The sequence below is a fragment of the Macaca nemestrina genome, chromosome 17 (genome assembly GCF_043159975.1).
Source record: "Macaca nemestrina isolate mMacNem1 chromosome 17, mMacNem.hap1, whole genome shotgun sequence".
NCBI classification, from domain to species: domain Eukaryota; kingdom Metazoa; phylum Chordata; class Mammalia; order Primates; family Cercopithecidae; genus Macaca; species Macaca nemestrina.
In genome coordinates this window covers 46,184,223-46,209,809 of record NC_092141.1, presented here as the reverse complement: position 1 = coordinate 46,209,809, position 25,587 = coordinate 46,184,223, and the positions used below count along the sequence as shown (strand labels likewise).

The following is a 25,587-nucleotide window of genomic DNA, read 5'->3' as shown; positions in this document are numbered from 1 at the left end:
CGGGAGGCTGAGGCAGGAGAATGGCTTGAACCCGGGAGGTGGAGCTTGCAGTGAGCCGAGATTGCACCACTGCACTCCAGCCTGGGCGACTGAGCGAGACTCCGTCCCCCAACCAAAAAGAAAAGAACTGTTTCATTCCTTCGGAATCCTGAGAGGGAAGGGAGAGAGACAGTTCCAAAAACAAATAAGGGTGCACATGTTAAGTGTGCTCATTCATGTGCATTCCACAGAGAAAAATTCGCAAAAAGTCAGTAAACGTTTGAATTCTAACTGATATTACCATAAGAGCATCAGCTAATCAGATACATTTCATTATAATGAGTACAGAACAAATTATAACAAATTATATGCAAACCACCCTCAGTTTTTACTTAGTTAAGTTTCCCTTATTCCATTAATTTATTGTTGGCTAACAAGAATTAGGGCATTAATTCTCCCTATCCTTAAACCTTATTTATGTATAATTTACATACAGTAAAATATACTTATTTTAAGTATACAGTTCAATGAATTTTCCCAAGGGCTTAATTTAAAGATTTCCACACAGTGAAGCAACTCTCTGGGTGCAGTCATATATCAGGAAAGTGGGAGTGTTTTTTTAAACTGCATTTTGGATATCTATGCAATGATTTGCTCATTACTTTTATTACTCCCCAGTTAAGTGCAAAGTGATCCAATTTTAGCAGAATTTCAAATACTATGGGGCTTTTCTGTATATTTATGCCCAGTGTCTATCCTGCACGGGACAGGTATTTACTTAAACAAATACTAATTATGTAGTTCATACTAATAAGACACATATTATGACTGTAAGGAAGAAAGAATATAAATACAATAATCACTTTCAAAACACATGGTGGAATATCATCAATGCCAGTGACAATACTTAAGCAAAGTTCTGGAGAGGTTGTAAGAAGGGAGAAATTCACCTCCCTACAGTTTCATGAAAAATGTGAAATCTGACATAGGCTAAAAGTATAGCTGATAATTATAACTGTGACAGGAATCATCTTCCAGGTGGTCCAGGCATTCCATCAGCCTAAAATATTATTCTGTTGCCCACCTCTGTCCTCCTTTGACTTGACTTACTTCTACAAACTTCAATTATCAATCTAGATGTCACTGTCTTCTGGGAAACCTTCCCAGACCCCCTCCAGACTGAGTTAGTTGACTCATCTGTATGATCCTATAATGCCCTTAAATAATCTGACTATCACCATCCTTACTACATTGTATTTTAACTGCCAATTGTCTTACTCCCTCTGGATTGTAAAGTTTTGTGAGGACAGAGATTCTATTTTGGACCTCACTGTATTGCCAGAACCTGTAGATAGTAGATACTCAGTAAATATTTGTTTAATAGAATGAATGAATGGGCCTGGCACAGTGGCTCACACCTGTAATCCCAGCACTTTGGGAGCCCGATGCGGGCAGGTCACTTGAGGTCAGGAGTTCGAGACCCGCCTGGCCAACATGGTGAAACCTGTCTCTACTACGAATACAAAAACTAGCTGAGTGTGGTGGTGGGCACTCCATGTCAGGAAAAAAAAAAAAAAAAGTATAAATGAATGAACAGAGGAAATAGCAAAAACAAAAAAGCAGAGAGAAGAAAATACAGGTTGACAAAATTAGCCGGGCATGGTGGCATGTGCCTGTAATCCCAGTTACTCAGGAGGCTGAGGCAGGAGAATCACTTGAACTCAGGAGGCAGAGGTTGCAGTGAGCTGAGATTGTGCCACTGCACTCCAGCCTGGGCGACAGAGCAAGACTCCGTCTCAAAAAAAAAAAAAAAAAACACGAAAATACAGGTTGAGTTCAGGGAATGGTATGATTGAAGCAGAGGTATAAGGATGGGAACGAGTGGCTAATCCATTCAACCAACATTTACTGAATGCTTACTATGTTCAGGGGATATAGCAGTAACAAGACACAGTCCTGTTCTCATGGTATTTAGATTATGACCCAAGGGAAATTATACTGGAATATACTGGAATATATGAGTTGGGGCATTCTGGCAAACAAGAGTCCAAACCCCAAGCTGAAGATACACACCTAATGTAATGAAGAAATAAGAAACAAAGCTCTAAGCTGAAGAATGAACTTTTGGCATAGTGTCAAGAAGGAGACTTATTGTAGACAACGTATTTTTGACATGCTAAAAATTAAGCTAGTTAGTTTTGTACTGTAGACAAATGTACAGAGCTGGTCGAAAATAAGGAACAAGTCTTCTGGATTGGGTCATATGACATTCCCTGAAAAAAATACACAGTGGTCTGCCAAATCAGAACTTAAACCTAAATGCCAACAGAGGCCAGTCTGGGAACATAAATGAGTGAGGCAGACTGAATAGGAGTTGTGTTAACTACAAAGTTTATGTACCATCTAAAAGAAGCAGCCACACAAAACTAGCTGTTTGTTGTTGTTGTTTGAGACGGAGTTTTGCTCTTGTTGCCCAGGCTGGAGTGCAATGGTGCGATCTTGGCTCACTGCAACCTCAGCTGCCTGGGTTCAAGTGATTCTCCTGCCTCAGCTTCCTGAGTAGCTGAGATTACAGGCACTCGCCACCACACCTGGCTAATTTTTGTATTTTTAGTAGAGACAGCGTTTCACCATGTTGGCCAGGTTGGTCTCAAACTCCTGACCTTACGTGATCTGCCCGCCTCGGGCTCCCAAAATGCTGGGATTACAAGTGTGAGCCACTGTGCCCAGGAAAAACTAGGTAACTTTTTTTTCCCCCTTTTAATTACATTTATTTTAATGCTGAATTTACTCCCGTGCCATAAGTTTTTGTTTTTTCAGTTTCTTCTGGGATGTCTTTTTCTTCTGGGCAACCTCTTCTTCTGGTTTAGGAACAATCTATTCCTTTTCAGTAAGGATCATCTCAAAGTGGCAGGGAGAGCTCATTCATGGGTTAATCTGACCATGAGCTCTGTAGATCTGTTGGCGCATCTTAGGTGCTTTGTTCACTTGGATATTTTCGATGACCAGAGAATCTACATCTAAACCCTTAAGTTCAGCATTACTCTCTGCGTTTTTAAGCATGTGCAGCAACAATTCAGCACTCTTTTTCTTTTTTTGAGACAGAGTCTCGCTCTGTTGCCCAGGCTGCAGTGCAGTGGCGCGATCTTGGCTCACTGCAAGCTCCGCCTCCCAGGTTCACATCATTCTCCTGCCTCAGCCTCCCATATAGCTGGGACTACAGGCGCCCGCTAATTTTTTGTATTTTTAGTAGAGACGGGGTTTCACCATGTTAGCCAGGATGGTCTCGATCTCCTGACCTCGTGATCCGCCCATCTCGGCCTCCCAAAGCGCTGGGATTACAGGCGTGAGCCACCACGCCCGGCCTCAGCACCCTTTTTGGGTCACCGACCTTGTGTCCAGCCCCACTGCTTGGCCTGGGCACACCTGCCAACCCAACCATTGTAACGTCGGAATGGTACACACTGTTTCTGTAAAGTGACATCTTTCAGATACTTCGTGGCTTTTCGAATATGCATACCCTTGATGGCCTGGGTAGTTTCACGAGTGTTCTTAAAGTGAACACGAAGATTGGAACCTCCTGATTTGCATGATTTCGTGGGGTTCTCCGGGTCAAGTGAATAGCGAACCATTTTCACAGATTACCTCAGGCCACTTAGGGAAAGAGCCTAGCTAACTTTTAACAACGAGAATGTAAAACTAATGTTGTCATTATAGTCCTACTTTTAAGAGCTAGCAGAAATCCATATTTTGATTTCAATCTCCTAATTTTTTAATATTGTCAAATTAAAAAACATTAACACCCTGTGAGCTGATCAAAACACATCTGTACGTTGAAACTCACCAGAAAGCCAACAATTTGCAAGCTCTAGTAAACCTTTTTCACTTTGCAGAGCATAATATGGCAGTGAATATGCTTAAAAGGCAACTTCATACCAATGTTTTTTTCTGGTAGCAGTGTTTTAATTTTGAAAAATTCCACTTATAGTTTTGAAGAATGAGAAGAAATGTAAAGGACAAAATAGAGAAATAATGAGATTTCCCTACTTCTAAAAACAATATTACAAACTAATTAATCAAGGCTGGGTACAGTGGCTCATGCCTATAATACCAGCACTTTGTGGGGCCAAGGTGGTAGGATCATTAGAGCCCAAGAGTTTGAGACTAGCCTGGGCAACAAAGGGAGACCCCATCTCTACAAAAAATTTAAAATTTGCTGGACATGGTGGTGCACACCTGCAGTCCCAGCTACTCAGGAGGCTGAGGCAAAAGGATTGCTTGAACCCAGGAGGTTGAGGTTTCAGTGAGCTGTGATGGCACCACTGCATTCCAGCCTGGGTGACAGAGCAAGACCCTGCCTCTTAAAATTAATTCATGAAATTGATAAAAATATAAAACTAATCAATAAGTGTTTATTAATACAAACAACCATATACTAGGATTAATACATTACTAATAAACAAATGCTACTTATTAATTACTACTAATAAACACTTATTAATTACCTACTCCATGTACAGTTCAAAAGTAAAGGGAATGGTATTAAATGTTTGATGCAAGGCAATAAATCATTAAAAAAACAGAAAAGAACTAGTTCGAATTTCAATTTTGGATAGATATTCCAAAAGATCTAAGCTGTTAAAATCACCTCCTTCAGCCCTATGTTTTAGGCAAGCAAAAGTGCTGTTAATTTAATATTCATTGTTTATGATTAATAGAATATTATCTAACATTTATGATATAGCAGTTATATTTGCCTAAGCTGTTATATACTTTACAGCACACTAAGGTCTCTTATATAAGCAATGTAGACAATTTCTTTATGTCCTTTTCATAATATGAGCAGTATAATTTTATTATTTTAAATAACTATAAGCGTACATCATGGTGACTATGGCTCATAACAATAGATTGTGTACTTGAAAACTGCTAATAGATTTTAAGTCTTCTCACAAGAAAAAAATAAAATAAAAGTCTATGATTTATTTGATACCTAGTTCTTGGCCAAGAATCTACCTCCCCTCAATAACAATACTCTTTCTGTGGAAAAATAAGATACCTTTAAAGCAATCAATTTTATACATTTATCAAAAATATTTGAAAGTAAAAATACTTCAAAAGGCTCAGAACAACAAACAGAAAAACATCTGCCAAGCACTCCATAATTTAATACAATATGAATGTAAGTACAATTAGAAATATTCAAGATTTCTTCAAAAAGGTTGTTAATATTATTACTTTGATAGCAGATGATTCCTATTCCCATGCTCATACCTTCACTTAAGATTAGCACAAATTTATTTTGTAAAATGCAATCAAATGCTATTATACTCACGAAATTGCCTCCTCTCTGTTTTCTCCCCAAGAAAAGCAGTGACCAAACTGAGAATCAGCAAATTCATGAAGTCCCCCTGCAGCAGCAACACTGAAGTATCCCCAAACATTCTTATTGCTGCGGAAATTTAGTTCCTGAACTGTTCCTGAACTGGGCTTAAAACCCTGTTAGAGAATAAAGAATGAGAGACCATATTATGTTTCAAAGGAAGAGAAGATTTATATATTCTTGTTTAAGTTCTGTGTTAATCACACACAGAAGCAGAGAAGACACACAAAAATGATAAAGGCGAAGACCCAATGCTACAGGCCCACTGAAGACTCTATAGTGACTTAAGTGGGATTAAGTAACCAATGAAGCAATGACATTTACTTATGTGCTCTGAGAAACCTCTATATTTCTCTCTCCAGAGGAAGTCCCAAGATATTTCAGAAGTATATGCTCAGATACTATCTTAACATTAAAGTTCATTAAAAGGAGGTATAAACCTCTTAAGTGACGGGTTACCTCATCTGGATTTTCACTAGTGATCCGAGCAGCAATAACATGGCCCCTTGGGCAAGGAACATGTGCAGAATCTTCAAAATCAATGGGAGAATCACCCCAGGGAGATACCCCGTACATCATACGGATATCCTTGATTCTATATAGAGGAATCCCCATGGCAATCTGAAAGGTAATAAAACACACATCTTTAATTTTTCAGTTACTTCCCTTAAAGTGTAGAGGCTATCAGATAACCTAAAATGTTTTTATTTTTGGAGCCACTCCCTAAAACATTCTATTTTTATAATCTGTATTCTACAATCATCAACTCTAAGTTGCTTGAAATACAATATATCACTACAGATAAGTAGTTAGAATATTCTCCACTTCTAAAGAAGTCCCCACATTCCTAATGCAACAGACACGAGTTCTCATGTTGTCATTTCTCCATCACATAATGAGAATGAAAATATCTAAGGGAGGAGTAAATGTTAATAGCTATCCAAAAACAGACAGCTAGAAAGTCTTAATTGTGTCATAATTATCTCTTCCATCCATGCAAACCACTGGCGGAAGTAAGTAAATCTTTAGTCTTTAATAGGAACCCAGAAGGTGTTCTCAATGTGGGCAAATAATGTTAGATAAAAATAATATCAAACCTTATCGTTAACTATTACTGCTTTCCATAATATTTGTTTCCTGGGCTGAGAGAAGACAATAATATTGACAGCAAGCACTTTACAAATTATAAAAATATATGTGTGCTACCACACTCTTGTCAGGAAAAACTTCAACCACCAATCTCTGATGCAGAATTATTTCAATAAAGAACACTAGTAAAAAAAAAAATGAGTAGGGAATAATTATAATACAAAGTTGTGAAGTTTACTATAGTTAAATAATTGAATAAAGCATACATTATTAACATTTATTTCTAAAACATGACACATTATATCAGATGTGTCTGACTAGAAAAAAAAAAAAAATATTCCTATGTCTGTACTACACCAGGAAAACCAACCCACACATGCATAACCCATACAGCGTGAAAGAGAAATGAACATTAGGTGTGACTCAGATAGGAGGTGCTTTTTCTCTCATCACACACTGGTTAAACCCGTTTTTCAGGCCTCTCTGACTTCTCTAGGCTCCACAACCCAGATCAGGGAGACTCACCTGGAGCTGAGCTGCAGGGAGATTGACATCAGCCACCATCTCTGTACAAGGGTGCTCTACCTGTAGCCGAGGATTCAATTCCAGAAAGTAGAAGCTGCCGTCCTGGCTGTACAGGTATTCCACAGTCCCAGCACTCACATAACCCACCATTTTGGCAAGTTTCACCGCACACTCAAAGAAGAGAGATAAGCAAACATAAGTATCTCACCTTATCCAACTGCTGGACCACTACAGCCTCTCAATGACTCAACTGTTCAGTGTGTATAAGAGTCATCAAAGTGGCTCAAGACAGGCGGATCACGAGGTCAGGAGATCGAGACCATCCTGGCTAACCCGATGAAACCCCGTCTCTAATAAAAAATACAGAAAACTAGCTGGGCGAGGTGGCGGGCGCCTGTAGTCCCAGCTACTCGGGAGGCTGAGGCAGGAGAATGGTGTAAACCCAGGAGGCAGAGCTTGCAGTGAGCTGAGATCCAGTCACTGCACTCCAGCCTGGGCGACAGAGCAAGACTCTGTCTCAAAAAAAGAGCCATCAAAGGCTTTTAGCCACATGAGAGCACATTTCACCCTTTCAGATTATCATATCCCTGGACATGGATGAAAAACTCAATGAAAAATCGGGAGAAAAGCGTATTTTTCACTTTGCATCAAAAGCAACCTCACCCCATCAGACATAAATGCATACAGACAAAAAAACACAGGGACAGACTCTTGTCCAGTTTCCAGTATTTCCAATATGCTCCTCTTCTTCCTAGAAACGTAACTAACTAGGAAGAGACTAGATTTCTTTTTCTCTTTTTTTTTTTTTTTTTTTTTGAGACAGAGTCTCACTCTGTCTCCCAGCCTGGAGTGCAGTGGCACAATCTTGTGGCTCATTACAAACTCTGCCTCCTGGGTTCAAGTGATTATCCTGCCTCAGCCCCCCAAGTACCTGAGATTACAGGCATGCACCACCATGCCTGGCTAATTTTTGTATTTTTAGTAAAGATGGAATTTCACCATGTTGGCCTGCCTGGTCTCAAACTCCTGATCTCAGGTGATCTACTCGCCTTGGCCTCCCAAAGTACTGGGATTACAGGCGTGAGCCACCATGCCTGGCCTGGTTAGTGGCTAAGCTCTGACAAACAAGACATCAGCACTGGTAAGTGATATGCGTAACTCATAAGTCATATATATATTTTTTTCTTTTTTTTTTTTTTGAGATGGAGTCTTGCTTTGTCACCCGGGCTGGAGCACAGTGGCGCAATCTCGGGCTCACTGCAACCTCCCCCTCCCGGGTTCAAGTGATTCTCCTACCTCAGCCTCCTGAGTAGCTGGGATCACAGGCTCATGCCACTGTGTCAGGCTAATTTTTGTATCTTTAGTAGAGATGGGTTTTCGTCATGTTGGCCAGACTGGTCTCAAACTCCTGACCTCAGGTGATCCACCCACCTCAGCCTCCTAAAGTGCTGGGATTATAGGCGTGAGCCACGGCACCCGGCCCTAAGTCATATTTTGAAAAGTCTCATTCTCTATTCCTAGCTTTTTCCTTCTTATTCACTGGAATGTGGTCATGATAGTATAAGCCAGCTTCAATCATGCAAATGAGAACACACTAACAGCAGCAAGAGAGAAAAGAAAGGAAAAGAAAAGAAAGAAAAAGAAAAGAAAGAACGAACCTGTATCCCAAGATGGCCTCATGGAATAAAAAACTTCCACCAGCCCTGAAAAGCTCACCCCAGACTAGGATGGGAGAGAAAAATAAACTTCTATTTTTTGGGGGGTCCACTGTGTTTTCTGGACCTTTTTGTTACAGTAATTTAACCTGTATCCTAATCGATACAGGAATTATTAAGTGCAGGTAGAATGCTGCTGTTTAAAAATATTAAAATATGAGATGCTAGCTTAGCAAAAGGGTAGTGGGTAGCAGAGAAACAGATACTGCAGGCTGGAAAGGCGATAACCTCCTTGTTGGGATAACACAACATTTGGTAAACTATTTCCTACAATAACTTGGAATACTGACCACACACCAACTAAACCTTAAAAAAGATGATCTGAAAGGGTCAGAGTGAAGAAAAAGCCAACTTCTTTTGTACTCCCCCAAAGAGAAAATGAGATTATCACCCTGAAGCAACTCAGTGTCAAAGATCAGATTAAACATGCTGCTTTAGTTTCAGCTGGCCCCAAGATAGCCAATATTAAATCGAGGTAAGAGAGATAGGCTAAGCACAGAAGCCAGTAAATAATAGAAGAAAAGTTTCTATATCTAGAAGAAATCTTTGAGTATGATTAATCCAACCCAAAGCTGATTGCAAGCAAATAGCCCAGAAGCTTAGTAAGTATTTGAAGGAATTGTATTTCCAAACAAACCACAAACCTGGCTTTCAAAAGCCTGCGGTTGATGATTGGGATATTTGTGCCCTCAATCCTGCACCAGCAGGAAGTGGGTTGTGAAAGTTCTCCCAAAGAAGGCATAGTCTCCAAAGCCCAACTCACAGAGAAAACTGAATGAGGAAGAACTTCCCAGAAAACAATGGTAGGTGCCTTGAAGGACAATGAACAAGGGATTTACTCCCTTATCGCACTTCTTTGGAGTGTGCAGTAGCGGAACCAGGGACAGCCAGAAGGCCTGAGGTAGTATTCTCGTATATAGAAGGGAATCATTGCAATTCCTACCTAAAAAGGAGGATTTGATAACTGCTATGGACCAATGATTGCTATGTACTTTTCATTTTTCCAAATGAGAATTATCTTGTTCCTATTCCATTATTGTATATTGGGTGTATGGTAAGGGCAGGGGGGGAATGACAGTGGGTAAATAACTTGTATTTTGAGTCACTGGCCCATGAAAAGCCACAATACATATCTAATGGAGAGGAATATACATCACACAGAGATCCAGAATCACCTCCAGTAATAACTGGAGTAACTCCAGTTACTAGTAACTGGATGGGACTTCAGGCTGTCTTCCTTGGACAAAGGCAATGTGTGCTCTGAGAGTAGGAAAAAGGATAAAAGGATAATGGGTAGCCAGAGGAACAGACTGAGGCAGATTAAGAAATGCCCTCCAGTGACTTTTCTCCACTTCATCATTTTAGGAATAAAATTGAAATTTTTGCTGAGCACATGGTCACTCAGTTAGTGACCACAATTCCTAACAACCTTTGTGCTAGGTATAATTGTGTAACTGAATTTTGTCCAGTGGAATGTGAGCAGAAGTGATATATGTGACTTCAAGATCATGCTTCCATATGCTTGCCCTCCACATAATCTTGTGTGAGTTAGCTTAATCATGAAGATAACAATGTCCGAGAGCAAAGTTTGGCAAACTTTTTTGGTAAAGAGCCAGATAGTAATTATTTTCAATTTTGTGGGTCATATAGCCTCTGTCACAACTATTCAATGCTACCATTGTAGTGATAAAGCAGCCATAAATAACACATAAATAAATAAGCATCATTGTGTTCCAATAAAATTTTATTTATAAAAACAGGCAACAGGTGAGCAATAAACCTATTTCTGGTACCAGCTCATCTCTGAACTATGATGAAAGAGAAATAGAAACTTATACCTTGTTTAAGCCACTGTATTTTGCTTATTTATTTATTTATTTATTTGTTTGTTTTGAGATAGGGTCTTGCTCTGTCACCCAGGTTGGAGTGCAGTGGCACGATCAAGGCTCACTGTAGCTTTGACCTCCCAGGGTCAAGTGATCCTCCCACCTCAGCCTCCCAAGCAGCTGACAGTACAGATGTGTGCCATGACACTCAGCTAATTTTTGTATTTTTAGTAGAGATGCAGTTTCACCATATTGCCCAGGCTGGTCTCAAATTCCAGGGCTCAAGTGATCTGTCTGCCTTAGCCTCCCGAAGTGCTAGGATTACAGGCAAGAGCCACCATGCCCGGCCGAGCCACTGCATTTTGAAGGCATCTTTATTACAGCAGTTCAAGAGTTCATCCTAATATATACACAACATAGGAAATAGACTTCTAACACACAAGAAATATATTTTGAAGAATATATTTTGATATAGAGACTGGGTCAGGACTCCAGAAAAGACTATGTTCAGGTCTCTAAACTATAGTTATTCCAAAGGCATCCTTCATGACTCTGAGAAACTGTTTTCTATACAAAAAGATAGAATGTGTGAACTCTGAAGATAGAGGACTTTCCAAAAAAGATAATAGAGTTGATTAAATTCAGCTGAAGACTTGATGATAATCAATCCAGCAAATGAAACTACCTGATTATGAGCTTCTTTAAAAAAAAATCAATCATAAGACTAAAAATTTCAAAACATTTCTCTTCTTTATCCCTCTTTCCCAAAATGGTACACTGATTTTTTTTAAGAACGCGTTAACTACTTTTAGAGCTTGATATGTTCCTTGACAATTCTCTTAGTGAGAGAACAGTAAAATTTTTTTTCTCTAAGAAAAGGATATAATTTTATTAATTATTCAGAATAGTTGTTTAAAATCCCATTATTCTCAGATTGGTACATGAACTGAATGAAAAATGTTCTGTGTAAGAAAACAAAGTAAGCCTTTTAATATATGTACCTGTTCCATGTGTTCAAATACTGCTGGAGTAGCAATAGTAGCTGGTGCCTCTTCAATAATCTTCTGATGCCTGCGTTGTACAGAGCAATCACGACCAAACAAAGAGATGGCATTGCCATATTGGTCCGCTAAGATCTGCACCTCCAGATGACGAGATTGTTTGGCTAGTCTCATCACAAATATGGGAGATCCAGGGACTTCAGCTTGAACCTGTATTAGAAAAGGGGGGGGAAAAAAACAATTCTTAAATTTTAAACATTTTATCTATCTTGATAAGCTACTTTGATTTCAACAAGCAGATGTCCAGAAGTGTCAGGAACCATGTTAATCAGCAGAAATACAAAAGTGATAAAATACAGTCCATGCCATCATCTTTAATATCTTTAAGATGCTGAATTCTTACATAATCAATATTAATTGATAAATATGAAAACATGAAAATCTGGTGCATCACAAAGGTAAACAACAAAATATTTGAAAACATAGGCACATACACAAATCCAACAATGGGCAAAATACTACTATCCTGTATTCTGTACAACTAAATGTATAACTTGTTCCAGACAAGATACTTTCCTGGTTCATATTACATCATATATGGTATTGTTGCAGCCAAAGGAATTTCATCTTTAGTTTTGAAGAATATTACTGTTGGGGACAGAATTCTAAAATGGTAACTATTTTTTTTTCTCAGCACTTTAAATAATCCCAATAATTTTTGGTTTTCACTGTTTCTACTGAGATGTCAACTGTCAATCTTATTGTTACTCTTTTGAAAGTCATCTTTATTCCTCAGCTGCTTTAAGATTTTCTCTCTTTCTCTCTTTTGTAGGGGGTAGAGTGGTAGATTTACTCTGATAAGCATAGATGTGGTTCTTTGTATTTGTCCTGCTTAAGGCTCATAGTGCTTTTTGAATCTGTCCTTGGTATCTTTTATCTGTTCAAAGAAATTCTTAGCCTTTCTCTCTTCAAATATGGCTTCTGCTTCATCATTTCTTCAAATACTGCTTCTGCTCCATTCTCTTTCTCTTCTCCTCTGAGACTTAAAGTACATGATGTTAGACCATTTCACATAACCCATAGTCTTTTATGCTCTGTATCTTTTTTGCTCTGTTTTGCCATGTAGCAAGTCATCTCAAAACTCAGTGGCTTGCTTAGAACATCAACCTTTTATGATGCTGTTCTCATCTGGGCAGTTCTTCTTCTAGTCTTGCACTTATATACAAATCACCATCTGGTAGCTTCAGTGGGGTAGAATGGTCTCACTCAGATGTCTGGTGATTTGTGCTGAGTGCTGGCTGGTATGTCTAGGGAGCCTCAGCTGTAATCATTCATCTCCAATGCATGTGACTTCTCATCCTCCAGCAGGTTAGACCAGGCTTCTTCAGTGCTGTGTTCCAAGAGTGCAAACGCAGAAGCTGTAAGACCTCTTGAGGTATAAGCTCTAGAATTTATACATCTCTTTGGCCACATTCTGATGGTCTAAGCAAGCCACAAAGCCAGCTAAGATTCGAGGGGTGGGGAAATAGATGCCACCCATGGAAGGGAGGAACAGCAAAGTCACATTGCAAAGGGTGTACATACAGGAATGGGAGGAGTTATTGTGGCCATCTCTTGCAAACAACTTACTATGCTCTACCCTATGGCCATAATAATTCACATACCTCCCACATGCAAAATAGACTCACCCCCTCCCAAGACCCCCAAAGTCTCATCCAATCATGGCATCGGGCTTGACGTCCATTTTCTCATGAGTCATGTCCAGAAGAAAATGAGGTTCCTTGGGTGCAGCTTCTCAGGTACAGTTTCTCTTGATCCAAAGACCTGGGAACTAAAAAGACAAGTTATCTGCCCCAACACTCCCAATATTTATGATGATATTGGGAGAGGATAATTGCAAATGAGATTGTTGTTCAAAGAGGAGGAAATAGGAGGTACACAGTAATCATTGGTCCATAGCAGTTTTGAAATCCAGATAGGTACATGCTGTCAGATGCCCTTACTCCAGCATCAGGAATGCTTTTCTTTTCGTTTTGTTTTGTTTTTTAGGGTCTAGTTTGGTTCCCTCGGAGTGAGTCCTTAATCCATGGCATCCCCTGCTCTTAGCTCTGCCCTCTGGGCTCCTGACTCCACTCTCTGAAAAATCTCCCTTTTTATTTGAAATGACAGCTGTTTACAGATGAATAGCTTTCTGTCTGCTTCCTGCCCATAAAAAGTTTAAGGCTCAGAGGTCACTTTTCATTTTGAGCTGTTTCTGGCCCTTTCAGTCCCTTGGTGCATTCATCAACACAAATCTCTTGACAACTTTGTGGGTTTCCTATGAATCATATTGGGGTTCACCACTCACCCAAAGAGACACATCCACAACTCATGTCTGCATAGACCTCTCTATACTTTGGGCACATCAGGATGCTGTGAGACAGTACCCTTAAGATACTTAGGGCCAGGCGTGGTGGCTTATGTCTGTGATCCCAGCACTTTGGGAGGCCAAGGTGGGAGGATCATCTGATATCAGGAGTTCGAGACCAGCCTGGGCAACATGGTGAAACCTCATCTCTACTCAAAACACAAAAACTAGCCAGGCATTGTGGTGGACACCTGTAATTCCAGCTACTCAGGAGGCTCAGGCAGGAGAATCACTTGAACCTGGGAGGTGGAGGTTGCAGTGAGCTGAGATCACGCCACTGTACTCCAACCTGGGCGACAGAGTGAAACTCCCTCTCAAAACAAACAAACAAACAAACAAACAAAATAGATAGCTAGAAGCCTGTTTCTAGCTGAAAGTGTTCTTTTTTTTTTTTTTTTTTTTTTAAAGGATACTTAGAAGCATCTTTGCAGCTGAAAGGATAATTTATTAGCTACTACCTTAAAGATTTCTGAGGCCTTAAAGTCACAGCACTCTTGACTTTGTCTTTACCCTGAGGCATTTTTAACTTAGGAAATCTTTTGCCAGCTGGAGAGACTCGGGATGAGAAACGATTCTATTTTCAATAAGTTCTGGGTCCTTTACATTTCTGTAAATTCTGTCAATTCTGCTTGCAAGCAAAACATCTTCTTTAGCTTACCTCTTTTTTATAGTTTCTTAACATAAGCAACTAGAAGCACTCCACAGATACTTTAAACACTTGTAGAGAGCTCCTTAAACAGATCCATGACTTCATTAAATTAATATATACAATTTATCTTCCAAGTTACCTCAGATAACATTTTTTGCCAATTGTTCCATTATTACAGAACATGGATCTTTTTTCCAGACTCCAGTAACAATTACTACACTGCTTTTCCAGCCTCCCTTAACAGTTCATCGTTCTTCCAGTCTTCATTAACATCCTCCTCATCAATTTTCCAGCCTACACCTATGAGCCAGTTTTAAAGTCAACGTCTCATGTTTTACTTTTTTGTTATGGCAATATCATACCTGTAGGTATCAATTTCTGTGTTAATTATCCATTGATACCTAACAAACTACCAAAATCTTAGTGACTTCGTATAGCCACCATTTTATTTTATTTGCTCATAAGTGTGATCAGCATTTTGAATTTGGCACAATTGGCAGTTCTGATCTTGCCTGGAGTAACTCACGCAGCTCTAGTCATCTGGCAGCTCAACTGGGGTTAGACGGTCAAATATGGTCTCATTTACATGTCTCAAATGTGGTGCTGCTGACTGTCAGCTAGTAGGACTAGGAGGCCTTAGCTGGGACAATTCATCTCTGCTCATGTGACCTCTCCTTCTCCAGTAGACTAGAATGGGCTCTTCACTTGGTAGTCTGAGGGCTCGCTCCAAGACAGCAAGGGCAACTACAAAATTATTTGAAGTTTCGGCTAGGCTTCAGAACTTGTGTACCATTTCTGCCACATTCTACTGGCCAAAACAAGTCACAAGGTCAGCTAAAATTCAAGGGTTGGGGAAAAAAGACTCTACTTCTTGATAGGAGGAGCTGCAAAATAATGGTGTACAGAGTAGGTACACAGAAATGGAAAGAGTTATCATGATCATCTTTGCAAATAATTTCTCACATTGCTCTATGTTTTTCATCCTTTTGTCTCTCTTCATGCTTCAGTCTGAATTTCCTTCTGATCTACTCACCAGTCATTAATTATCTTATCTTTTTCTATGTTTTTTTTTGTTTTGTCACCCAGGCTGGAATGCAGTGGCATGACCATAGCCCAATGCAGCTTCAAACTCCTGGGCTCAAGGGATTCTCCCATTTCAGCCTCCAGTGCCACTTATTAATTCTCTTCAACTGCATCTAATATGCTATAATTTTAAACTCCTATATTGACTACTTCTTTTTTAGACAGGGTCTTGCTCTGTTGCTCAGACTGGAATGCAGTGACACAATCTCAGCTCACTGCAGCCTCTGCCTCCTGGCTTCAAGTGATTCTCCTACCTCAGCCACCCAAGTAGCTGGGATTACAGGCGTGTGCCACCAGGCCTAGCTAATTTTTAGTAGAGGTTTCATCATGTTGGCCAGGCTGGTCTTGAACCCCTGACTTCAAGTGATCCACCTGCCTCGGCCTCCCAAAGTGCTGGGATAACAGGCATGAGCTACCATGTCTGGCTACTGATACTGACTTCTTAATTTTAGTTATTGCATTTTCAGTTCTAGAACTTTTGTTTCTTCTTTATAATTTCCAGTTCTCTACCAAAATTCTCAGTCTTGTCTTTAATGTCCTTGAATATGTTAAGCAGAATTACTTTAAAGTCCTTGTCTGATAATCTCATTATCTAAACCCTCTGTAGGTCTGTTTCTACTGTTTTGTTCTTCTTGGTTTTCAATCGTCTAATTTTGTATGCCTGGTTTCAACTGAGTGGTTGATATGCTGTAAGAAAAATTGACAGAAATAATTTTAAGTTCTGGATGTTATCTTTCTCCGGAAAGGATTTACGTTTGCTTCCTGCAGGTGTCTAGAAGCACTAGCAATCCTAAAACATCTTGCTTAAATCAGAGGTTGAATGTTTTGAAGCCAAGATTTAGTCCCTGTGAGGGCTAGTCTATTTCCAGTTCACCCTTTCTCCCGTAGTCAGTCCTTAAAGATCCCAACCTAAAATGTGGGAGGTTTTCCAGGGCACCTCTCCCCAGGGAGCCCTCTTAGTCTTTTAAGATTGTCAAAAACTTATCAGCCTTTCAGGTGCTTCTTCTTGAACTAGAAGATGTATCTAGGGGAAAAGTAGCCTCATACGTCAGGCTCACATCTCTGGGTTTCCTTTTTCTCCTATATGTTAGCCCCATAATTCTTCACTGTCTTGAATGGTCTCTAATGCCATAAAACACACACACACACACACACACACACACACACACACACACACACACACACACATATATTTATAAAGAAATCTGGTTCAGCTTTTCTAGTTTATTCCCAATGGGAGGATTGGTTTATTCAGCCAACTAGTATTGAAAAACTTAAGGACTTTCACAGAAAACCTCCCCTTAGTGTTTTAAGACTTTTCCACTATTTGATTCCATAGTAATGAGTAGTTTTGAAATGTCTGTATCAGTTAACATTAATCCATGCTTTTTTTTTCTTTTTGCTTCTAAGAGCAAAGTCCTTTTCTCTAGACCCTCTGAGTCACTGATCTACCTATGAAATTAGAATTCAATGAAAAAAATGTGGGAAAAAAAAACCCAAGGTAGTATTCAATTTCTGACACTTAAAATAGGATAATGTAGCAAAACAATACCTTATTTATTTATTTATTTTAAAATTTTTTGTAGAGATAGAATCTCACTTTGTCTTCCAGGCTGATCTCAAATTCCTGGCTTCAATCTATGCTCCCGCTTTAGACTCCCAAAGTGCTAGGATTACAGGCATAAGCCACCAAGCCCAGCCAAGACAACACCTTTATCACTTCCTTTATCTAGTACAGATGCTCCTTGACTTACAATGCGGTTATGTCCCAATAAACCCAACATAAGTTAAAACATTTTAACATGTATTTAAGATACCTTCATAGCTTAGTCTATTCTACCTTAAATGTTCTTAAAACACATTAGCTTACAGCTGGGCAAAATCTTCTAACACAAAGTCTGTATTATAATAATAAAGTGTTGACTATCTCACGTAGTTTACTGAATGTTGTACTGAAAGTGAAAAACAATAGCTGTATGAGCACTCAAAGTAAGATTTATGCTGAATGCATTATCAGTTGCACACCATTGTAAAGCTGAAAATTTGTAGGTTGAAATTTTAAGTTGGGGACCATCTGTATATCAAATTATGGAAGACCCAGCTCATAAGATTTTCCATTTAACTTTTGACAGTGAAGCAAGGAGTTTGCTGCTGTTTTAAGAAAAAAAAAAAAAAAAAGCCAAATAAAAGCTGGCATGGCACACTAGTAAAAGAAGTGCAAAGTAGAAAATGACAAGGAAACTATGAAAAAGAGGGAAGCTAGGAGAGTGAAAAGAGCAGACTTCTGTCCCAATTTTCCATTTTTTGACACATCTTTTACTACTCACTGGTAGAAGGAAAAAAAGTGAGTTAACTATGTGACGGTAACTAAGTATGTGAGGGCAGAACAAAAAGAGACTCCTGTCTCCCTTTTCTCACTCTGTTTAAGATTCTAAAAAGACATCACTTATTTGGTCGTCTCTACAACCAATGTATAGTACAGCCACATCAACTTGGCTGCAAAGCAGAGGGTAAGACAAAGAGAGATCCTACATTGAGCTTTCCTGAGTCACTCTCAGTTCCTATATACTATGGGCCTGCCACAGGGTTCCTGTGCCAGGGGGTGGTGGCCATGCAGCACGGACTAGGGTATAGACTGCTGGGACAGCAGGGTAGATGGGACATATGATGGAAACTCAGAGGTCTCTAGGCAATGTGAACTAAAGTGAGAAAAAGTCAATCACAGAGCCTGGGCCTGTCCAAGCCAAGAGCAACCATACCAGTATCATACCACCACACCACACATTATCTACAAAGTCAGCAGAACAGGGACACAAAAATATAGAAAGGTATTGATTTTTCTTTGCCATTATGAGGTCCTAAAAGCCATACGCACCATGTAGGGAAGAGCTATCTGAGAAACTGAGCATGTTTATATAGGACAGAATAACTCTACTTTTTGAATTACCTAGTTAAATAAAACTTAAAATTGAGTTGGACATTTCATTAACCTTTTTTCTCTGCTAACATGCGGGTAGAAACTAGAGTGAAAGACAATTAGCTATAGACAAAATTAAAAATTAAATATTTTCTGGACATCCAAATTATAGTATGAGTTAAATCATGTACCTCTGATATATATGTTAGTTCAAACAAACAAAAACAGCTTATACTCTACCTGTCTGAAGAGGTTAGGGAAGTCATCTGCATTGTTGACTTTTCTAATTCCCTTCCCTCCTCCTCCTTCTGAGGCCTTGATCATTACTGGATATCCAACTTCCTCAGCTGCCTTCAAGAAAAAAGAAAAAAAAATAGAAGAAATAGTGTTATTACTAGAGAAGGAGAAAACTGGCATTTTTCTCCCTTTAAGAATGCAGTCAGTAAGTCTAAATACAGAAAAATAGAAAGATCTTCAAGATACACTATTAGGTGAAAAAATAAATAGTAGAACAATATTTGTAGTATTAGGTTGAACCAAAAGAAATTGCCTTATTCATAGATTTAAAAAATGACTGAATATAGGCAATTTCTTACGGTTCAATCTAAAGTAATGTCACATGAGTCAAAAACAAAATTATATATGCATTCATACACCTACATATGTAAGTGCAAAGAACTGAAGTTCAGAGTACATACCAGCAACGATTTAGAAAAGAAAGATGGGTCCGGGCTCAGTGGCTAATGCCTGTAATCACAGCACTTTGGAAGGCCAAGGCGGGCGGATCACCCGAGGTCGGGAGTTTGAGACCAGCCTGACCAACATGGAGAAACCCCGTCTCTACTAAAAATACAAAATTAGCTGGGCATGATGGCACATGCCTGTAATCACAGCTATTTGGGAGGCTGAGGCAGGAGAATCGCTTGAACCTGGGAGGTGGAGGTTGCAGTGAGCCGAGAGATCACGCCATTGCACTCCAGCCTGGGCAACAAGAGTGAAACTCCATCTCAAAAAAACAAAAAAAAAAAACAAAGAAAGATGGGTGGATATAACTTTCCTTTTTCACTGTATATATTTCTGCATTATTGGAATTTCTTATATTATGCAGGTATCCACGTATCACAATTAAAAAAAAAAAAGACATAAAGAGTTCATTTAAAATTAGCTGAAGTGGGGTTGGGCGCAGTGGCTCATGCCTGTAATCCCAACACTTTGAGAAGCTGAGGCAGGTGGATCACACCTGAGGTCGGGAGTTTGAGACCAGCCTGGTCAACATGGTGAACCCCTGGCCCTACTAAAAACACAAAAAATTAGTTGGGCGTGGTACTGCATGCCTGTAATCCCAGCTACTCAGGAGGCTGTGGCACGAGAATTGCTTGAACCCGGGAGGCAAAGGTTGCAATGAGCCAAGATCGTGCCTCTGCATTCCAGCTTGGGCAACAAAGTGAGACCCTGTCTCAAAAAATAATAAAATAAAATAAAATAACCAAGTCATTCCTTTGTCAAAATATTCCAGTCTTTTAAGGTTTTGCTACATTACAATAATATCTTTAAAATATATCACCAGGCCTGGCCCAGTGCCTCACACCTGTAATCCCAGCACTTTAAGAGGCCAAGGTGGGTGGATCACTTGAGGTCAGGAGTTCGAGACCAGCCAGCCCAACTTGGTGAAATCCTGTCTGCCCTAAAAATACAAAAGTGGGCACCTGTAATCCCAGCTACTCAGGAGGCTGAGGCAGGAGAATCACTTGAATCTGGGAAGTAGAAGTTGCAGTGAGCTGAGATGGCACCACTGCACTCCAGCCTGGGCAACACAGTGAGACTCCAACCCAAAAAAATAAAATAAAATAAGTATCACCCAGAAAAAGAACATTTCAATGTTTAACCTATGTCAATCAATTAGGAATGAAAATCTTTTACTCGCAGTCTCACCTTTTCTAATGTTTCCTTAACTCTATTCTTTCCTATGCTCATATAAACAGAATTAGCATAATGAACTCAATTGCTGAGTGATAGATTATCAAAGAGATAGCATAAGTGTGGAGAAAGACTTACAAAAAAAGGGGGTATCCCACAGGAGGTCAGTAAGAAGGTAGGCCTTTTAAAAATATATGAAAGCTTTAGTCACAGGTCGCCCATTAAAAATATTTTGGAAGAATTTTAACACTTTAATATAATATTAAGTAAGGAGCGCGGAGGTAGAAGGACAAAAAAATTAAGTAGAAAAAAGTATTATGATTACCAACACAATACATATATTAAGACCCAAAACTTATAATTATCATAAGTATAGGAATCTATTAATAAAGATTTTTATATGATATAAATCTATGAGTTGAAAAGGACAAAAAACATGAATATGTTAACAGACATTATCTTTGGATGGTGTGTTTTCATGTGGCTTTTATCATCATCTTTGGCTTTTCAAATTTTCTACCAGAAAATGCTGTTTATAATTATAACAAAAAAAAAAGAATGTTAGTTGATAAGCAAAAAAAAAAAAAAAAAAAAAAAAGCTAGTTCCTTACAAAGAGCTTCTACTCTTTTGCAAATTATAGCAAACAAAATGAAGCATTTGCAATTCAATTAGAAATATTAATTCTTCTTATTAAGGAGATTACAGGATGTTTAACTTCAAATGCAAACAATACAGCAAAATTATTTGAACATTCAGCATCCCTCTTGAATTTATAACACACGAGTCAAACTAAAGCAGTGTATTTTTCTTATAATAGCCTCTTTCATTATCTTTCATTATACCTGAAAGCATAACTAACACTTTAAACTATTTATAAAAATTAAAGGGGAACAAATTGGAGGGACCTATAAGGAAAGAAAAGTTAATGGTGGGGAAGGGATCTCCTTTTGCCTAGGTTCACATTTTTACATGGATAGACAACAATTAAGAGTAACACTTTCAGTCTTTCTCGGTTCACTCCCTTGCTCCTCCCCAAGGGAAAAATAATAAATTATGTGATTGGTCAACTTGGAAGGAGGGACTGAATATGCATAGTTCAGCCTTTTCCCCTTTGAGATCAACCCACTGCACAGGACTTATGCTCTTTGTCAGCTCTCAGCCATACACTAAGCTGAATTAAGCTCGCTCTCTGTCGAGGGAAATCTGTGGTCATTCAGCACTGCCAGTAACCAGTGGGTGAGTGAGCCTGCTTAACTCTGGTGTTCAGTTTACAAATCTGATTGTTGCTGCACACTTAAGCCATTTTCACCAACATCACTGTTCGTAATAAAGCTGACTGCTTGATCTCTGCCTCCTGGCTTCTTGGTTCTGAATTCAACCAGTGGAAAAAAGTATGTTGTTTGTTGTCCCTGCCCTCACACACTAACAGGTGTGAGAGAGAGAGAATCAGCACCTCCTTAAAACTCTGACTTAATCACCTAAGAAATGTTCTGTCTAGATGAGCAGCCTGCTTCGAAATGAATTTAGATTGTTTACATTTAAAGTCACCTCCTCAGTCTGTATTTTTTTAAAGTAAAAAGACTTATGCAATCTAAAGAGAAACCAGAGTATTCTATACTTTTAAACTACACCTCCTGGTTTTACATCCCTAACACCACCTTGGGTATATATCACGAGCCAGACTCCCAATCTCCACATTTGTGACTATAATTGGTCAGTTGAAAGGTATCACTCCCTGGAGTTAGTAACCTACCTGTAGCCCGTCATCCACATCTTTCACATAACCTTTTTCATATAGCTCCTGGGGAACATTTAAGATACGTTTTGAAAAATCATTTTCCTGCCAGTCCATACGAAGACCTGCAATAGACAATAGCAACTTAGGGCAATTACAAGAGCTTCTGCTCTTGTCAATTTTCTGCTCTGCATTCTTTAAAATGCTATCATATTTATCCAAAACTGAGAGTGGATGGGAGAAAGAAGGATGCCATAAAACCCTGATCAGTCCTTGAGGTTAACAGGATTTAGCCATAGCATGACCCAGCAACTTGGGTTCTTATGCTGGCAAAAGCCACATGAGCTAACAGGGAGCAACTTATAAAAATGCAAAGACATACAAGACCAAAACAAACAAACAAAAAAAGAGCATGGCATACTTCTCACAGCAACTCAGCAGGCAAAATACCTTCAAACTGTGTGTTCAGGCCTGCTCCAGGGCCAAGAGGTCTGGGAAATAATTCAATCTTTATGAGCCCTTGGAAATAGAAATGGCGGTTTTATCGGCCTCAGCAGAGTCATGATTCCATGCTCTCTGAACGTCCCTGTACTCAGCCACAAGGGGAACACTATAGCCTCTCCATTCAAACAAGAACAAATTCAACCATTTATTTTAAACGATTTGACCCAGCAGATCTGGAGAGGATATTGCAATCTCCCTGGAGAGCCAGAGTAACAAGGGTTCAAATCTGTTCAGCCTCAAGACAATGGTCATTCCCATTTAAAAGAAGTTTTAGTGTATGTCTGCTCCCAGTGCTTGAGTACTAAAAAAAAAAAAAAAAGAAAAAGAAAGATTCATATTGTTATCAGCTACAATAATTCACATGGAACTCTTTAAAGGATTTGTTGAGAATAAATCATTTTCTGAAAATTCTTGCCCCTCTGGCATGCATGGAAGAAAGGTTAATTACTGACCTCATTTTCTGCATCAAGGGCAACTGAGGTTGAATGGTTTTTAAACAGTCAAAGCAAATTATCAATAGATTGTGGGTTGATATCAAGAAAACATTGGCAAGTAAACATTTGAGTAGGTTTTAGGTTTTTCTTAGTGATCCAGACTACTCCCAGGCAGGTCTGAAGACCTAATTCCACCTGGGAAGCTCACCTCTGAGGAAGATTCTAGCCTACCCAGAGTACATCTAAACCCACAAAACCATGTATGTGCTTTCCCAGAGTTTCTCCAAGTTAACTCACAAGATCACTCTAGATCACAGTTTAGCATCTGTGTCCCTGGAACTAAATTTATATTCCTAAGATAAAAGAACCACAGGTGTATTAATTAAGACAGGAGCTACAAGGTACCATTAATCAACCAGTATTCCATTTCCTGTCAAGTATCCCAATACTTTTTCAAAAGAGGTAAGTCCCAAATATCCTACTGACCTATTTTGTACTTCAAGATACAAACAAGAATTCAGTTCTTACCACTGCCACTCCAGGGAAGAGTTGGGATACCTGCAGTTTGAGCCACTATGGAAGATGCAATCTTATCCCCTAAAGCCCACATGGCCTGGCTTGGAGGACCTAAAAGCAAAACAGGAAAAGAATCCTGACTGTAACATCTTGGCCTCATTTCTGGCACATGTAGTTGCCTTGTTTCATAGCTATTTATGTATTTGTCTTGTCCTCCCCGACCCCTCACATATCAAGGAGATCATAAATTGATTATGGGGACTATTATGCTTTGACTTACCTTTGTACCATCTATGACACCTAATGTAGTAAGCTTTTTGTACAGAGTGAGAGCTCAATATATATAAACATATGCTGAATTAAATTTTTGACAAATCTAGCTATAATGTTATCATTCTTCATGATTCAACTTTACCAGATCAATAAAGTCTTCTTTTTTAAGTCAATATCCTGAAATAAGGACTTTAAAGTTTTAGGATTCAAGTCTGAAATAGCATACCCTCTTTGGTCTTAGGGGAACCCAAAAAGGAGACTTATCTTTAATAAGGTTTAGAAAACATAATGTTCATTATTTAAGGTCTCTGAGACAGACAGAAAAATACTTTGAGCTATATAACCTCTCTTTTCCTCTCTGGTATAATGACAGCAGAAAAGTCAGAAGTATCTCTCACCTGTAGCACCTACATGCTTAAATGCAAAGGTGCTGATTCATATTTAACGGCACACTGCCAGGGCATCCTGAGTATTCAATTATCTTCACTATCTAAAAACAGGTAATTTTCCCACATGCTTTCTTAAGGTTAGTTGCAAAGTTTTAAAAGGTCAGTGTTTTAGAAACCAAAGCCTTCTCCACATCTCCATATCGGACCCAGGGACAGAAAACAAAATCAAGATGAAGTGAGATAAGCAAGAAATGAAAAAAATGAAAGAAATGAAGAGGGTTACTCTGAGAGTTAGTAATAGATTGAGGAAAAAAAAAAAAGAGAGAGAGAGAGAGAGAGAGCCCAGCACATCTTAAACAGAAGAAGATCAGACTATAGAGTAAAATGTGGGCAAAATTGACAAAAAGAAACAGAAAGACAGGGACAGTATGTCAGAACAGCTTACCCATGAAGGCAATGCCATTTTTCAAGAGAAGTTCCGGTAGTTTGGGATTCTCAGAAGCATGACCCCAGCCAGCCCACACTGCCTGCAAGGGAATATAATATAATTCATTCTTAAAATTCATTCAAAACCCCCACAAACTGCATGACTCTCTATCCAGGCTGGCCCTATTTCATGAGGTACAATAGTTCCACAGCAGCCTAATGCTTAATTCAGCTTCTATGCTTGATTGTTGGCAAACTCTTTACAGAGTAACAATAAGTAGTCCATTGTGGCAAGATCTCTGAAGGGGTCAAAACCAAGTTGAAACTGATATTAAGATCCAGTTATTCTTGTTGCTCTTTAGGAAACTCAATTCATAGCCTAGGCTGTAAAGGGCATTTTCTAGAAATACTGGCTATGTTTCACATATTCAATTACTATGGCCACTCCATTACATCTTTATTGATTACACTGCCATTTAAGTTTAGAGTTTTTTCTCTTGGGGCTTTAAGATACCTACCCTAAACTTACTAACACAATGTGACAGGGAAGAAACAGCCTATTTCTTTAATATACCACCATCATTTAGGCTAATATTCCACAAGAAATAGGTAATTTTTACTTACTGGGGATGGCTCAAAGGTGAGATACCTAGAATAAATAATCTCTGAAAGATGCTTCCAAACTTTCTGTTTGTATTAGGTTTACTTTATTTTTAGCCATTCCATTATTTCCATCTTTCTTTTCCTTATTTGGTTTAGTTATCTCATATACAGGCATTTAATAATTTTCAAAAAAGATGCTTTACAAAAATGTTCTT

General features: G+C 39.0%; 1 protein-coding gene across 9 annotated transcripts in view; it reads right to left on the bottom strand.

Annotated features, from left to right (window-relative positions):
* Nucleotides 1–25,587, bottom strand: part of LOC105476887 (acetyl-CoA carboxylase alpha) — a 330,276-nt gene that overhangs the window by 169,401 nt on the left and 135,288 nt on the right. For all 9 annotated transcript variants that reach the window (XM_011733176.2, XM_011733177.2, XM_011733179.2 and 6 more), the window contains 8 exons: nucleotides 24,789–24,870; nucleotides 23,694–23,792; nucleotides 22,246–22,352; nucleotides 18,815–18,925; nucleotides 11,519–11,728; nucleotides 6,977–7,147; nucleotides 5,822–5,983; nucleotides 5,315–5,478 (listed from right to left, as the gene is read on the bottom strand). In XM_011733176.2, the coding sequence (XP_011731478.1) occupies nucleotides 5,315–5,478; nucleotides 5,822–5,983; nucleotides 6,977–7,147; nucleotides 11,519–11,728; nucleotides 18,815–18,925; nucleotides 22,246–22,352; nucleotides 23,694–23,792; nucleotides 24,789–24,870 (1,106 nt within the window). The remainder of the gene's footprint in view (nucleotides 1–5,314; nucleotides 5,479–5,821; nucleotides 5,984–6,976; nucleotides 7,148–11,518; nucleotides 11,729–18,814; nucleotides 18,926–22,245; nucleotides 22,353–23,693; nucleotides 23,793–24,788; nucleotides 24,871–25,587) is intronic.